Below are 17,127 nucleotides of genomic sequence, written 5' to 3'. Positions count from 1 at the left end.
TGGTCACTGCAGTGTTTTGATATATTCAGTTTCATAGTAGAAAGTCTGTTTATAAATACAAATACTTCCAAAGAATATAGCACAAAGAGAAGCTTTCTTACATAACTCTGGATATATGTTACTTGTTCTCAGACATTTATAGAACTTCAATACATTTTCTTTGTGAGCGTTTGGTCTCTTTGTGTTCAGGTGAACGTGGCTCTGCAAACAACTGGAATATTTCTTTTCCTAAGTCTCTGTGCCACTGATTTTATTTAATCTTGAACCTGCTTGATCCATTTGCCCTTTAGGATAATTCATACATATTTTTGAGCATTTCTTGGAAATCTGGAAAGCAATGGAATGCCCTTTCCCAAACCTTCCTATGTAAAGCTTTCAGAAGCAGACAAATGCCGACTTTCCTCCCTGATCCCCTGCCACCTGCAAGAAAAGTCGCCTGTTGTTCCATTCCTCTGGCAGCTGCAGACATGTCCCTTTGCTTCCCACTGAAATGTAATATTTTTAAGCCCTTCAAAAATATTTTTGCAGCCATTCACTCAAGACATGGCTTCCAATCAGCAGAATACAGGCAAAGATTTTCATAGCCTGTTTGCTGGATTTTAGACACACAACTCACCATAAAATTAATCCGTTTGTATGTTTACATCACCTAGTTGACCTTGAAAATCTGAACCACAGTCTTTACTGACCCGTGCAACACAGTTGCAGCCATGCAGTGTTAGCTGCAGAACGATCTTTCCACAAGCTTCCTTGTAGTTTGCTGCTATCCACATAAGTTTTCTACTTATCCTACCCATTCCACATGCATCTTGCTCCTCCATAGAGAGACTCTAGCTGGGAAGCGTGGGTTTCTCTATCTTGTAATTTCAATCAAAACCCAAATGTTAGCTGGATGTTTCTGCTGAAATAACTAGGGCTTTCAATAATGCATGAGTTTAATGTAGCATTCCAAGAGTCAGTTTTTTAAAAATAGCCAGGACGAGAGGGAAGAGTCAGAAAATGCAAGGTTATTTTTTCATGTCCTCTTTACACTGTCCACTGACAGATGGAGGATTTTATACATCTAAATACATATTTCCTTTTCCTACCATATCCCATAACAAAACCAGAAAGTCTCACTGGAACATATGTAAATAATCTAGGCCAGCTGAAATACCAATCTTTAGAATAAAAGGGATAAAGTATTCTAAAAGGCTTGTGTGTGCACTTGCATATGCATGCTCTCTGCCAGGGTCAGTTAGTACTCAATTTGGTTTTTTGTTGTGGTGGACAGTGGCCTAATTTCTGATGTAGCTCTCTAAATGCAGTGTGTACATGTGTGTATCTGCACACTTATGGACAGGCCCGCGACATAGGAGACAAGCGTGAAAGGAGACTGCTTTAAAACTCTTTTAATTTGTTTTGTGTTTTTTTCATTGCTAAAGAAGCAACAGATTTCTGATAAATTATGTAGTAACAATTCAGGCAAACCAATAAATATTATTTTATGCAGTGTCAGTGCACTGAAGTATCAAAAAGATGAACATAGAAATGAGTAAAAACAGAAACTGGAAAACCAGAGTCCCTTAAAATAGGGAATTGCATAATGGCAACAATCAAAACGTTTCAGAGTTAGCACAATAACTCACAATAAAATGGGGCATGTTCACATCTCGGAAGAACCTTTGCAGTGGACCATTGCAGTTCTGCCCTATGAGGAAGGTTTTAACAAACCATAAAGGGACAGAGACTTAAAATACAGTGTGAAAGTTCCAATTCTGCTGAAAACAAATGGCCACAAGCTTGTCCTGCACTTCCAGGATTTCACTTTAACACTTAAGTTCACCGCTACTATCGTGCTGCTGTTCCACAGTAAGGTTCCTCTTACTATTATTATGTGTTCACACGTGGACAGAGGTTGAAGACGGCTTGGGCCTTAGTAGACACTAGCACTGCTACTGCAGCTTAAGATTAAGAATTAAAAGTTTTTTGAAAAGACGGGAAGAAAAAAGATGTCATGGGAAGATGATGACTTTGCTAGAATAGTTGACTTTCACATCTTGTAAGGACACATTCTAGAGAGCCTTGATAACCTTCCCTATGACTAAAACACCTTGCAAAAGAGAGAAAATATTTCCATGTAGTATCAAAATGATTTACTCCCATTTCTCTTCTTTCAGTCTATGTACATTTTGCCCTGACTTTAACATTAAAAGAGAAAACAAAATCTGGCCTCTCCTACTTTAACTGTGACATCCTGTTTCTATGATCTGGTTCTCTGTGTGCTTTACTGTCCGTGGAAATGATTTGCTTCATTTAAAAAATAAATAAATTATGGTCTCATACCATAGTTGTTTTGTCGGCCCAGATGGAAAATGTTTTTGGTTCACTCCTGCCCCGCCTGAGTGGCAGAGCAAAAAATACAGAACGTTTGGCTAGCCAATCAGCGGAGCAAAAAGTAAACAAAGCTGAGTGGCACAGCAGTCTGGCACCCTCTGGAAGTTGGAATCCAGGGCAACCGTCCTGCTTGCCCGCCAATGTGTCATATGAATCATCTTAAGAATTGCTCCTGTTTTACCTTTATAATGAGCAGCAACAGACCTCTATCTCCTTCTGAAATTACTTCATTGCCATGACAATACTTTCCCCAAAGATGTGTTAAACTAATTGGACACAGCTGGAAATGCATATCAGTGATCCATCTGAAAAAAAAAATGGGCAAGTATAAGAACATAAGAATGGCTGTACTGGGTCAGACCAATGGTCCATCTAGCCCAGTAACTTGTCTTCTGATGGCGGCCAGTGCCAGATGTTTCAGAGGGAATGAACAGAAATCATTTAGCAGTGATCCATCCCCTGTCCAGTCCCAGCACCTGGCAGTCAGAGGCTTAGGGACATGAGAGCATGGGGTTACATCCCTGACCATCTTGGCTAATAGACATAGTTGGACATATCCTCCATGAACTTATCTAATTCTTTTCTGAGCCCAGTTATACTTTCATTCTTCAGAACATGCCCTGGCAATGAGATCCACAGGTTGACTGTGCATTGTGTGAAGTACTTCCTTATGTTTGTTTTAAACCTGCTGTCTGTTAATTTCAATGGGTGACCCCTGGTTCTTGTGTTATGTGAGTTTTTGTGGTATGTTAAGTGTATGCACCATCACAGACCTTTCTGTAACCATCATCTCGTGATGTTCAAAGAGAGAAGTGCTTCCACTTGCATGCCACTTGTAAATGCATATATATATGTATATAACATCTTCAGAAAATATACTGGGAAGATCATTGCATATCTGTGGTGGAATAAGCCATGAAAATCTGGGTAGAAAATATTTGTTGTTGTTGTTGAGTCTGTAGAACTTTTTTTTTTTTTTTTTTTAAAGAAAGGAGAATGGCTCTCCACAATCTGTATTAGGCTTATTCCTTTCATAGAGCTGAGAATCCTTTGCTCAGCTATTTTGTACTTACTCATCTTCAAAAGTACTTGTAGGTGGTGAAAGTCCCACCTATTCTGACTTCTCTTCTTCCTTGTTTCCTGTGCAAAGGCAGATAGGGCGGTTTGTGTATTTTGAAGGGAATTGATAGTAAAAGTGGAGTGGCTCCAGCAAGGCCCTCTCTGAGGTGGTGATTAGCCACATTGCAGAGTGGAGTGACAGTGGGTGTGTTTCCACTTATCATTATTTAGGAGCATTTCCTCAGATAGGAACTGTGTGAATGTGACAAGTAGAAACTGAATTTTTACTTTAACGTAACCCTCTCCTTATTAGCTACTCCTTTTTCTTAGAGGTTCCAGATGGCACCATTTTTATCTCCATATTTATTTTAATCCAATAGCATTGGATTAAAAACCTCTGACATTTCAAGGAAGAAAGCACTCTCTTGTCCAGAAAAGTTTCAAGTGCAGTTTTTATTAGTGTATAGCCAATGGTTTTGGGAAGTTTGTTCCTCATACTTTACTAAAATGCAGGTCTGTCCCCACTCCTACCCCAAAGCACTTCTGAGACTGGAGTGCTTTAGTAGGTCTTTCAACATATTCTACATGTATCTCTTTTTAGATGTAATGTCCTCTGCTCCTCTCACATTTTTGTTAATAAAGCAATGTGAACACCTGCCAAAATGTACGACGCTGGATTACATTCTGACTTGGACTGACTATGTCAAGCATATTGGGTGCTCTTTCTCATATTTTTCTACACTGCCCATTCATACATCATTTTGGGGTAAAAATGTCAGATTATATTTTTAAAAATAATCCGGGGGGTTGAGATAGCTCAGTGGTTTGAGCATTGGCCTGCTAAATCCAGGGTTGTGAGTTCATCCTTGAGGGGTCCATTTAGGGATTTGGGGATTTAGTTGGAGATTGGTCCTGCTTTGAGCAGGGGGTTGGACTAGATGACCTCCTGAGGTCCCTTCCAACTCTGATATTCTATGATTCTATGAAAAAGACAAAATTAACATTGAATCTACCACTGTATTGAGGTTTAAATAAACAAGCACTGCAAAATAGGTACGTACACAAAACCCAGCTCCCAACTTCAAGACATCTTGGTAATAGCTGTTGTAAAATCATTCTGCATCATTGGAAGGATTTCTCTCAGTAAAATATTCATTATGGAGTAAATTTCATATTTTTGAAACTCACATTTGGGAAGGGTATGTGTTTAAAAAAAATAGATTGGAAATATTCATGAATGTTTGGGGACTCCAGTTAATTACTTTTTGAACCAAAAAACGTGAATAATATTTTTTTCATAATAAGTGTTGTAATTCATTTGTGTGTAACTTAATCCAATATATAAATACACAAAAAAAGTTATTGTCAAGCAGTTAAGTTATTACACACGCAACTTACCTGACACTAACTCACAAAAGTAAAGAAATAAAGTTAAGCAACCGATCAGTTCATACCCTCTTCTCCTCGAACTGCAAACATGCCCATTATCATTGCTATAACTATTGTATACCACAGACCATGTACTCCCTGTGCCCTTCTGCACACCTGTTCACCAGATATGTTTTCCCTATCAGTACGAATGTCTGGAGTAGAAATAGGTTGTGTTAAATGAGGGTACTTTGGTAAAGGGTTGTGTGCAGAAGGGCAGTTAGAAGGAGTGGTGAAGGCCGGCATCAACATTTTTGTGATTTTTTACAATGCACATTTTTCCCCTTTAAAACAAAAAAAAATTCTTTCCCTCATTGTTATGCAAAAGACCCACATAAATAAAAGTTGAAAGTGACTGGGTGGTGGTATTTAGAAATAGTGCAACTAACTATATAAACAGTTTTGATTTTTTTTAAAATCCTCTTTTTTCATTTTGTTTACTATAGGTGAACAGAATTATTTTTTTCTCTAATCTTACAGTTAGCTAGTTGTTTGTAACAGTAGGTACAAAAATTTCAGGCAGGAGCATGACTTTTTTAAGCTGTCCTTTTTGTTTATACCCATGATATTTGTAAAATAACCTCCAGTTTGAATGAGAAAAGAAATTGGATTCTTTTGCCTTTTGTGTGTATTATATTTTGTATAGATGAAAGGGAAGTTCTTGATCAATTTACTTGCGTTCTCTGTGCTAATGCTTTTTTAAAAAGAGGTAAATTGGGGTGATCCAAATGGTTCTGTTTTTTAGACTGAAGAAACTTGGGTTGATGGCTACAAGGGTTTTTGGAATGCAGAAATTTTATATTTTCTGTATGAACAGTAGGTGGCTCTATTCAGGTTTTCATAGTTTGCTTATTCTTGATTTAACCTTCATGCGAAGCTCATGGAATACTATAGGATTGTTTTTGATGGCTCAACATATCAATAGTGCAGCAGTTACCTTCACAATAGCTATTACAGATTCCAGATGGGAAGCCGGCATAGTGTATGAAATGTCTTTCAAGGAGTTAGGGTCTATGTAACAAAGGCAGCACATTTTGTGTTGCTGATGGAGAAATGCATTTGTGTCCTACTGGTTAGCTATTCCTGGGCAAATAAATTGGTTGTAGCAGTACTAAATCCAAATTTTTTTTGGCTAACCCTGCATTTTATAGGCTAACAAGCTGGGGTATTTTGGTTTTTGCTTTAAGTATGTGATATTTTGCTAGTTTAAAATGTTAATGTATATGTTTGTTAATTTTGTGAGGGTTTAATATTCAAGTGTTCTGTGATTCTTTGATGAAAGGCACTACAGAAATGAAAGTATATATTTCCAAATAAAATATACAGAAAATCCTTTTCTCTTTGTAGTTTCATACTATACAATTTAAGATATCAAATTCTAAATGTGGGTAACGTGAGTTTTCAAATACATATGAAAAAACCCACAGTTTTTCCTTTAGACTATTTCATTTTGTGCTTTATTTTGTTCATAGAACAGTGTTATTAGTTATTTTAAATGCCATCATTATGTTATCTGACCTACAAAACAGAGGATGACACGATCTTTGCCCCGTGGAATATTAAAGTTATAAACAGACAAAACAAATACACGTTGCCTCTTATAACCAGCTGACATTTTAATATATAGTATCACATTTTTTTTTTAAATAAGTGTGTTTATAATACTTATTAGCTGTGATAAGGTTGGTAGGTTTTGCGGAAGTGTGTTTAAAGAGGGGTATGAGAGAAAAGAGTGATTGTTTTGCATAACACTGGTGGAATGACATTTCAGAGGCAAGGAGGATAACTGGAGAAAGTAATGTAAATGAGTGGGAGGAGACTATAAAGAGATGGGTGAGGTAGGAGTCTTGGGAGGAGTAGAGGAACTGAAAGGAAATGAGAGCAATGATTAGGCTGTGGAGTTAATATGGCCTTGAAGGGTGAGGACCAGAAGATGAGTGGGAGACAGCAGAGGGATTTGAATGTGGGGATGACGTGGTCAGAGAAGCAGGAAAGGAAGTCTGTTTAGGTCATGGCATGGTAGACTGGAGGGGAGCAAGTCTGGAATCAGGGAGACACAGAAAAGCTGCATAGCAAAGGCAGGAGAAGACCACAATATGGACAAGCATGTTACTCCCAGAGACAGGAAGGAAGGTATGGGTTTTTCTGAGCTATTGTAGAGAGAGAGATGTCTGGATTTTGTGGTGGCCTGTGTGTGCCTCTCTATGCATGCACTTGGAGGGAGGGTGGGAAATGAAGAGGGGGGAAAGAGAAGGGAGCTCGTGTGTCTGTTTAGACACTGATGGTATTGACAGTGACATAGGAAAAAAGGAAAAGGACAAAAAGCTGCAGTTTGCTTTTGGCATGTTTTGCATTAGCTAATGGCAGGGTATTTAGGATGTGATGTTCTAAAGAGAGCTGGAGATGAGAGACCGATCAAAGGGGGAGATGTCAGTATGGAGACATAGATGAAGGACTCATCAGTAGATAGACAATAATAGCTGAAAGTTCGAGATCAGATTAGGTCATCCAGGGTAACGGGAAAAGATGGAACAATGGACAGAGCCCTGAGAGAGACTGAAAGAATCCACGACAGAGGGAGAGGAGAAACTAAAGGAGCAGTTGGAGAGGGGAGAGGAAGAACCAGTAGATCAGAATCCAGGAGTAGGAAGTGGCCTGCTTCTGAAATCAGTGGATAGATCATGGAGGAGGATGGGGTGGAGGCATTTACACTCGGCCAGAAATAGGACATGCTCTTTATCTTAATACGCAGCACTGAGATGGTTTATAGTAAAACTAAGCATATGTTTATTGATAAAGAATGTAGACTTAAGTGATACTAAGCAAGAGTAACAGAGACAAATGGTTACAAATAAAACAGAAACATGTTTCCTAGTGACTAAAACTTAATTTTAACAAGTTACAATCTTTGCCTAAGCTTTCTCACTGACCTCAAACTACCAGCATCTCTCGCCCTTCAGGCCAGAGGATCCAGCGTTCACAGAATCAGAGGGTGCTGTTCCCTTTGTCCCCTAAGTGATGGATAGCCAGGATGTTTGCTCCCATTTTATTCCCCAAAGTCCATTGACTTTGCCTCAAGAGCCATGAAGACCTTCTGAGGGTTCAGACTCTGGGGAGTCCCCTAGTATGCTCACCATGCTCTTCCATCACCTGTTAACTTGATTACTTTGTTTACCTTATATGTAAATGTACTTTCATTGTCCTTTGCCTGTAATCAAGCTAGGCAGACAGTTAAATCCACATTCCTTTGTCTAGGGCAGGCTTGTTATTCACTCTACTTAGTATGCTTGATCTAAACATATTTCCAGCACACCTAGCTAACTCTTCACATGCTAAACATACGTAAATCACGCAATAATATTAATATCTAGTGTGTTACCAGTTTACATATGATACCCAAATGGCCTCTTGTAAGGTAAGTATTATGAGAAGTCCTTGTGAGCATGCTCAGAAGCCAAGCAGCAAATCGGGGGGTGGGGAGGGGAGGGAGGATATGACCCTGTGTGCTCCTTATGCATTGCCTCTGGAGACCAGTGTTCTCTGCCAAAGTGAAAGAGGATAATGATAAAAGGATGGTGTTAATGTTTGATAATGTCAGCGGGAAGTTGGTAATTTAATAGATTGGAGGTAACACATGGATTTTGAGATTGGGTTGGGGTTTAACAGCGATGAATAAGTAAGATAATGTGGTGATCAGGGACAGAAAATTTAGAGCATAAGAATCCAGTGTCTCGTGAAAAATAGAGTGACTGAGGTAGTGAGTAGAGGAACTGAGGTAAAAAACAAATGAATGACTGAATGTTGGGTAAGAAAGTGAGAGGCTGCACAACTGCACTGATCTTCAGCATGGAGGCTGAAGTGGCCAAGGATGATGGAAGTCAGTTTGGAGAAAGAGAGGAAGAAGGACCAGGACCGTGGGAGGCAATAGATGCAAAAAATAAGCAGAGGGCAAAGAACAGGATGATGCCCATTTTGAAGGGGAAAAAAAGAGTAAGAAAGTAAAAGACCAGTGCCAACATCTTGACCAATAAAGCACAGAGAGCACGCGCACTGTAGGGGGAAGATGGTAACAGGCATGGATGGAGGAGTTAGGTTTCAGTGAGGGCCAGGAGGTGGAGGTAGTGGAAAGATCATGGATAAACAGTTGAAAGTTTAAAGGTGGGGCAAGATTTCCAAAGGGACCAAAAAAAGAAAAAAAAATACACCGGGCAGGGGGAAGGGGAGGGGGGATGTGGGGGTAAGGGAGGGGGAAGCAAGTTGTTCAGAGCAAGAAGTAGTAAATATGTGTTTAAAAAGGTGTATCTAAATGGAATGGTCTATGCAACTCAGATTAGGATAAAGACAATCTTAAATATCTAATCTGTAGAAGGTGTTTTGGGGGAAGCAGGGATTTAAAAAAAAAAAAAAAAAGTCATCCTGGAAATGCAACCTGCTTCAGGTTTGAAATGATCATTTATCTGTGCAGCTAGGAGGAGCCACTGGCATTGCAGCAATCTAGCTTTAATACTGAAGGAGAAAAACCTGAGGCCTGCTTAGACAAGAAGGAGTTAATGCTTGTCAAGCATTATTCTTATACAAATTAAGTCCAGAGCACAGCAGCAGACTCACCAGCGGGAACAGATGCTAGGCAGTGATGCAACCTGTGGTGTTTACTTAGGCCTCTGTAGTGACCTCAGTGGATTGCAAACAAAGGATACTCTTCTCTGGAGGTAGGTAGACATACTGGTACCTTCTGTATTCAGTCGTTTTTCTTTTGTTGATAGCATGATTACAGGAACCTGTTAGGTGTGGTGACAAATGATGTTTATTTTTTAGTTTTGATCAGAAAGCCCAGGTGAACTGAATTAGATTTTATTTCTCTCTCTCTCCATTTTTGCAACAATTTAACCAGGAACGTTTAGAAGCCATGATGCGTCGTTCACTAGAACGTAGTCAGCAGCTGGAACAGAAACAGAAGCGATGGTCGTGGGGAGGAGCACTGACTGCAGGCTCAGGAGGGAGAGATGGTGAGTGAAACAAGCTGCCTGCATTGCAGATCCTGAAGTGCAAAATGCATGAGATTAAAGATAGAAAGAAGGTACCTGTTTATAGTTACTGTGATGTTGTGAGGGCTGTTGATAATGTAGCATGAATAAATGCTTTGTAATAGCTTATCAGGTTTCCTGTCTATGGTATCTCCGGGGAAGAAAGGTCACTCCTAAGTTTGTGAAAGCAGATCATTTTAATACAGTAATCAGAAACTGTTTTGGGGATCATAGCAAATGCTAAAATGAAATTTTAAAAAACCCCAACACATTTAGCTTGCTGTATTCACAAAGGAGCCGAGTGCTGCCCAAACCTTTGCGGAAAACAATCTATTTTTGTCACTGGCACTTCTAAAAGCTCACAGGGATTTCTAGATGATTATGCAGCATTCACAGTTTAAAATGGATTTTTCCACGTACTTTTTTGTTGTTGTTGCTCTTTTTGATTTGGTTTCATAATTATTTCATAATCAATCATGAACTGCTTTTACGTTTCAAAAAGGTATTCATCTCTCTTCTATTTATATCATTTAAATTCACTGGGTTTCCAAATGGACTGGTTTATTAAAAAAGAAAAACAAAAAACCCTGTGCTCAGATGATGAAATATGACTGCTGCTCTCTTCTAAACTAAGTGTAAATATATTTTTCTGTCCATGTTAAAGCAAAGAACATTTAGCTTTATTTCACATTAAAATTTTCAGGGTTTGTCATTTAAGAAAAATTGGGAAAGAAATATACTTGCAACATAATAAAAGCATCTCTTATGCTTCTAGAAAGCAACCTCTTTAATTTTCTAGTATAGCTTATACATTATTTTTTTTAACCTATTCGGTAATTTCTTTCACCTCTCTTTGCTCTGATTTTTCTGCTGTATAGGTGAATCAGAAAATACCCCACCCCCTCTCCTAGGTTTAGCTGCCAACACCCTTCCTTCAGACCCTGTGACCTCTACTGCTGCTGCTGATTCCTACAATGGTATTTCAGAGAATCACAGTACCATAGTGTCTCGTTTATAACTGTTCTAATCACTTTAAATCATCCACTGATCTTGTCCTTCCTAACCACTGTTTTTCTTATTATTTCAGTCTGGTACTCTACACTGTTACCATTAAAGATATGGAACAAATGTCTTTTTTCTTTTGATTTTGTCATAGTGAAGCAATGCATGCCTAGCATTCCAGCACAATGGAGACATTTCATAATTTTCTCACTAACTGTGGACTTGAATAACTCAATAAATTCACGTCTTTGTCAAATTTGTGGGCACAGATACATGTTTTTGTAGTTTTTTTGTGTGTATATCATTTGAGTAGCTTGTTCAAGAGAGACTTGATGGGGCAGAGGTTCTATTTTAAAAACATTTCAATTATACAATAAGAGTAAATATGTTATGGAGATAGCATGTCACCCATCATGTATCTATTCCTTCCAGCCCCACCCTCTACATCCACAATATGTTAAAAATTAGTAAGCATTGTTGTTTTAGTATGCTGAAGTCTTTTGAACATTGTAATAATGATTACAAATTCTGATTCTGCATTTGTCCTTTGACAACTTTTTTGAATTTTATATTATATTTTAGATTAGAATATTAATTTCAGAGGACTGTGAAATAGATCTTGTATGTCTATACCAGGGATGAATCGTACATTGGGGGTTTGGGTTTTTTTTTTGGTGGTGGTTGTTTTTTCCTTCAGCTGCAAATATATTTGACATATTTTGTAAATCTAGCACAGCCAACCTACTCAAGAGCTGTTTTTTCAAAGATGGGCACAATGGTTATGCCTGCAAAATGCATGAGTAACTGATGTACTGCAAAAACATGTATGTAAACCCCAAGACTCTTTCTTTTGTGCAGACATGGGTGAATGTTCACACAAAGCAGTATTAATGTACAAATAAGTGATTTGCAGGTTTGCATGCATTTTCTGGAAGCAATCATTGCACCTACCTTTTAAAAATGTGAACATAAGGAATTTTATTGCTTTCTGTAGCAGATAGGGCCAAATCTTGCAGTTGTCACTTAGGCAAGACTTCCACTGATGTAAGTGAAAGTCATAGTTGAGCAAGGACTGTAGAATTTATAACATGAATGTGAGTTACTAGCTGAGACTTCTTCGTTGTTGTCAGAAGAAACAAAATTTTAAACATAAACAACCCCCCTGAAGCCATCCAGTATGCTTGTAGGTTCTGACCATTACGTAATGAACAACACGTCGTAGTTCACCGCTACAATAATTGGGCATAAGTGATTCCATCATTATATTGAACTTATGAGTACATAGGAATAGTCATCAAGCCAAAATTTACTTTTTCAAACAGTATTATAACAGAAATAAAAACAAATATAAACAGTTGGGCCAAAACCAAGTTATTGTTTTGAACGTTCTCATGCACAAGATGGTAAAGAGGTAAATGATGCTATCATACATCCTATAAATGAATAAATTAGTGTTGAATATCTTGAATTTTGCATTAGAATAGTATTTTGGAGGAGCTGATATACATCTCACCTCCTCCAGACTGAAGCTGAGAGAGGTCAGGGAAGAGTTCAAATTTGTTATGTTTGTGCGGCCTATGTATTTTCTTCTTGTACAAGTATTGCATTTCTTTTCTTGGTACAATTTCATTCATTTGGACTTAGTATGAAGTCACTTGCTCCTGGCATTGTATTACACAGGGTATTGTAAAATTGAAATGTTAAAATCACAAGTAGAAAAATTGTATCCCAAACTGCATCTTATAAAATGCTGGTATCTACAGCAATTGGAATAGGATTATCTGTTCTACATTATTCATTGCCCCCAGATAAATGACAAGGTCCATGAGTAAAAAATGAGAGGTTAATTTTGGGAGCGTTCAACACTAGTATGAATATAAATATCTTTAATGCGTCTCTCTGCAGCATGTGACAAACTTTCAGCTTCTACAATGAATCTGCCAAAGCAAATGGAGTCACCAATCAGTAAGCGTCTCTCCTCCTCCACAGCGGCAATAACATATTCCCCTGACAGAGGCAAGTGAATATGCTGCTCATTGTCTCTTATCAGCATAAACTCTCCTATGTTTAAAGCACACCTTCTTGTCCATAGATCTGTTTGTAACTCTTGAGTTCTTTACAATAACCAATTCTAACGTTATTGGGGTGGTGAGTTAAATATATTAGTAAAAGATCTTAAATACATGAAATAGCTTTATAGCTAGTCCAGGATAATGCTACCATGTTAGAGACCCCAGGCTGCGTGTGACTAAATGTTGCACGGCAGATATAAGTTTGTGCCATAGAGGACAAAGTGCACCTTCATGTAACCATTTCACAGTTATCTGCATTACTGTGGTTGAATATTTGTGAGGAATGGCAGGGCAGTGAAAATGTTGGATGAATTAAAGAAAGGATGCAAATTAGTTTTTTTTTTTTTTTTTTGAGATGCGATGGTTCACACTGTGATGTATTATGCTTTTGCACCTTAAGTAAATACGAGGTTTATTTAAACAGTAAAACACAGCAAGAATTTCATACTGTTTGTATTTCATCTCGTGATGCACTAAGAAACAGGGCTGAGCACAAAATGTAATTGCAGTAATCCTCCAGAAATGCATTGCTTGTGACGCTTTAGCCATATGAAGAAACTATAATTAAAAAATGAGCGCAGGTGTGTATTTACTGGGTGTTATTGTCAAAAGTTTGTCATCGTTGTGACCCAGCTGGAAGTTGTCACTTGTGTCAAGATTTCTAGAGTCTTTTAATTTGACTTAAAGGCCTGATCCATGAGCGGCTCTGCAGATGATGAGCGTTCTGCAAGATTAGGCCCTTTAGAAGGTAATAACTGTACAGTAAATACTGAACGAATTGTCCCTCTGTGAATTGTTTCTTTTAGAACAAATGACAAATATTTTGATAGAAACAAGAAGCAACAGTAAACATACTTCATTTTAAATTGGTTTTAGAGTTGCTTAATAAATATAAATGTAGAACTCGGAGATTATGGTAATAGGTGACTTTATAAATGCAGGTAATAGGAATTTGTTTATAAACATATGTAGTCATACCTCATATTTATGAGGAGGAAAGGCATAAGGATGTACTGTATAAATAAGGTTGGTACCACAGAGAGACTGTGCATTTTAAATGACTCCCAGTGTACTTAGCACACAAACCAGGAACTGCTCTGTCACTGGGGAAAAAAAGCAAACCCTTTTCATGCTGAGTCATGAAAGCAACCATTTTGCAGAACTGAAGTTTCTTCTATAAAAAAAAACAAGTTTAATCTACTGTATTTATTATACAGGTTGGAAGATAATTTAGGTGGCTTAAAATGATGAAGAAACCAGAAACCTCCTTCAGAGGAGCATTAACTTCTTTAACAGCATTTTTAAATCACAGACATACCAGGTTTTCTCTTGTTCATTTCATTTGATCATTTCACTGGTTTTATTTAAGTTATTTAAAACAAATATTTTTTTTTAGTTTTTGCTTTTAAAATTTATTTGTTTTATTTGCTCCCATCCTTCAGCTCACCGCATGCACCTTAGTCCAGTGGAAAACTTTATTGTTTCTCGACTGCTGACTCCCACACAGTCTTCTTTAGCCAGAAGCAGAAGCACATTAATGCTTTCTGAGCAATACAATGATTCAGGTAAAAATGAAAATTGTGCCCTTTGAAAATGTTAAGGTATGTGTTTAGCTGCACTTGAAAAATTGCGTAGAGATATTATCTGTTATTTTTTAATATAATTTTACTTCCTTTTTGGGTAGTAATGTCTCAAAAGCATGGAAATATTTACATGTCTACCATTTTGTCCTTTTCAGTTCTTACTTTTATTTATAAGAAAATTTGGTGACAGGGTCTTGAATTAACTAACTAAAATCAACAGGAAATTCCAAACCAGGGTAGAATAATTATGAGGTAGCTCAACTTTTGGATCATCCGTCCAAGGTGACCCATTTATGAGAGCAAAAGATTGCACATTAATGTAGTGCTCTGTATCCTCAGCACCCACATAATTTCCAAAATACAAATTAGCATTTTAAACATGTAATTTCATCCATAATTGCTTTATTGGGGCTGCAATTATTTATTATGGAATTATTTTTGTCTTTTTAAAGGAACAGATCGTAAAAGGGTTAAGTTCTTGGGTATACTTAGAAATAAACTAGAAGCACAGAGTGGAGGATATCAGTTTTTCTAGTGATAAAAATATATATTATTATGTATAGAAATTGAGAGTGATGGTAATTAGTGCTTCTTTTCTGTATATTATAAATCTATTATAATCTATAAACCCTGCCAACACAAAACTAAATTTAGCAGCAGCCTTATTGACTTTATGCACATGAGTAATCCGATTGACTTCAGTGGGGCTACTCACATGAGTACATATTTGCAGAATCAGGACCAAAAGTAGGAAAAGTTTTGTGCACTTTTTTTTAAAAATAGACTTTCTGCAAAGGAAAATATTCACTTTTCAGGGCAAAATTGTGATAAGGTACAGCATCTACGTCATCTGTTATCCCCATATTACGTGACTCAAATCTACTCATGTTCTGTATGTTACCCCTTAATAAAAGGATGCTCAAAGGTATATTACAAAGCAAAAAGATGTTCTCTTTTTCCCCTCCACTTTTTCTTTATGCTATATAAAGGTAGACTCATTAAAAGATCCTCAGTTTTTTGTTTCTACATGAAAAATATTGTACTTTGGAAGTTATGATATAGAACACTTTAGCCATGAGAGAACTCCTGATTTACTGTTCACAAAGCAACTGTCTAAAGGAAAGCCAAATCAGAATGTCAGTGTACTCTGCTCTACATTAAAGGAGAGCTACTAAGACAAAATAAAAGTATGTTGCTTTTACTTCACACAACCACAGAAAGGTAGGACTGGAAGGGACCTAAGTAGGTCATCTAGTCCAGTTCCCTGTACTGAGGCAAGACTAAATCTTTTATGGGGTCTTCATGATTTATATAGAAGACATCAAACATAGGGCAAAATTGTTTTTTGTTTTGCTTTTTCTCACATTCTTCCAGTTAATATTGTTTTTTCACATCTGTGAAAGGTGCCCAACATATTGCCAAAGCAATATAAGCAAAACATAGAATATCCTCTTTTCACAAACCTTTGTTCAAATTGCAAGTTAAAAAAAAAAAAAGAACAAATGTTTGTGTGGGGGGGAAGCTCTGTGATTCTGATCACAATGCACATAACCAGTGAACTTTCAAATTCAAGGTTATGTGTAGTAATAACTTTGCATTTAATATGTGCACAGTAACAATAACTGTGCACTTAGTAATACTAACCGTGCACTTAATATGTCTCCGAGCTTTTTTTAGGACTCATGGGTACAGCTTTTAAAAGCATCCATTTGATCTCGGTGACTGAGGTCTTGTCTGTGCTTGAAGCACTACAGCCGCACAGCTACTGCACTGCTGTAGTGCTTTGGTATAGACACTCACTACTGCGATGGGAGGGGTTCTCCCATTGGCGTAGCTAATCCACCTCCCTGAGAGGCAGTAGTTAGGTTGACAGATAGAGACCTAGCACTGTCTACACTGACACAACTATCGCTATCCTATTCATCTTTTTTTATGCGTGTTTAATAAAGAAGAGGGGGAGAAATCACGAAATCTGTATTTACCAAGTTATTCAGAATTTATATGGGTAAAAGAGATACTTTAGTGCTCAGGTATTTTATAGGCTTTTTAAAAATGCACTTAGTTTTATGTTAATGCTTTTACTGAACGCATTTTTGGTAAATGAGACCATTCTGCACATATGCAAAAGGCATGGATTTAATGTGGTTTAAATATCTATTTAAATAAACCTTTAAAAATGTCGTTTGCCATGTTTAATGTTATAACATAAAGTTGTGCTGTTTTTTCCTCTCCCCTACTTCCTCTGTCTGTTCCCCTTTGCTCTTGCTATTGTACTATAACTCTTTAGTATTCCATATCTGTCCTCGTGTAGCACCAGCTAGTCCTCTTAAATCTCCCTACAAGCCTTCCCCCACCCGAAGTGCAGAAAGGAAGAAGGCAGCATCAGCTTCCACTTCTGATGCCATGAAAGGGGCAACTGCAGCTGAAGTTACACAGGTGGGTTTGGAGCATGTTTTGATTGTGTTCCTGGACAAAGTTATGTTGCTTTAGTTGCTGTGTTTCATTATTGTACAATATGCTTTTTTTTTTTTTTTTTTTTTATAACAGAAAGCAGAAAAACATTCACTTCCTTTTGTTTCTTTT

The 17,127-nt window shown here is 37.5% G+C and overlaps 1 protein-coding gene across 1 annotated transcript in view; it reads left to right on the top strand.

Annotated features, from left to right (window-relative positions):
* Positions 1-17,127, top strand: part of LOC113406099 (MAP7 domain-containing protein 2-like) — a 138,257-nt gene that overhangs the window by 84,626 nt on the left and 36,504 nt on the right. The window contains exons 4-7 of the mRNA XM_026648759.1: positions 9,755-9,869; positions 12,795-12,905; positions 14,404-14,526; positions 16,832-16,980. Coding sequence (XP_026504544.1) covers positions 9,755-9,869; positions 12,795-12,905; positions 14,404-14,526; positions 16,832-16,980 — 498 coding nt within the window. The remainder of the gene's footprint in view (positions 1-9,754; positions 9,870-12,794; positions 12,906-14,403; positions 14,527-16,831; positions 16,981-17,127) is intronic.

Source organism: Terrapene carolina, unplaced genomic scaffold (genome assembly GCF_002925995.2).
Source record: "Terrapene carolina triunguis isolate 2854851 unplaced genomic scaffold, T_m_triunguis-2.0 Scaffold22, whole genome shotgun sequence".
NCBI lineage: Eukaryota > Metazoa > Chordata > Testudines > Emydidae > Terrapene > Terrapene triunguis.
The sequence above is the reverse complement of the archived record's forward strand: the minus strand, read 5'-3'. Positions and strand labels throughout refer to the sequence as shown.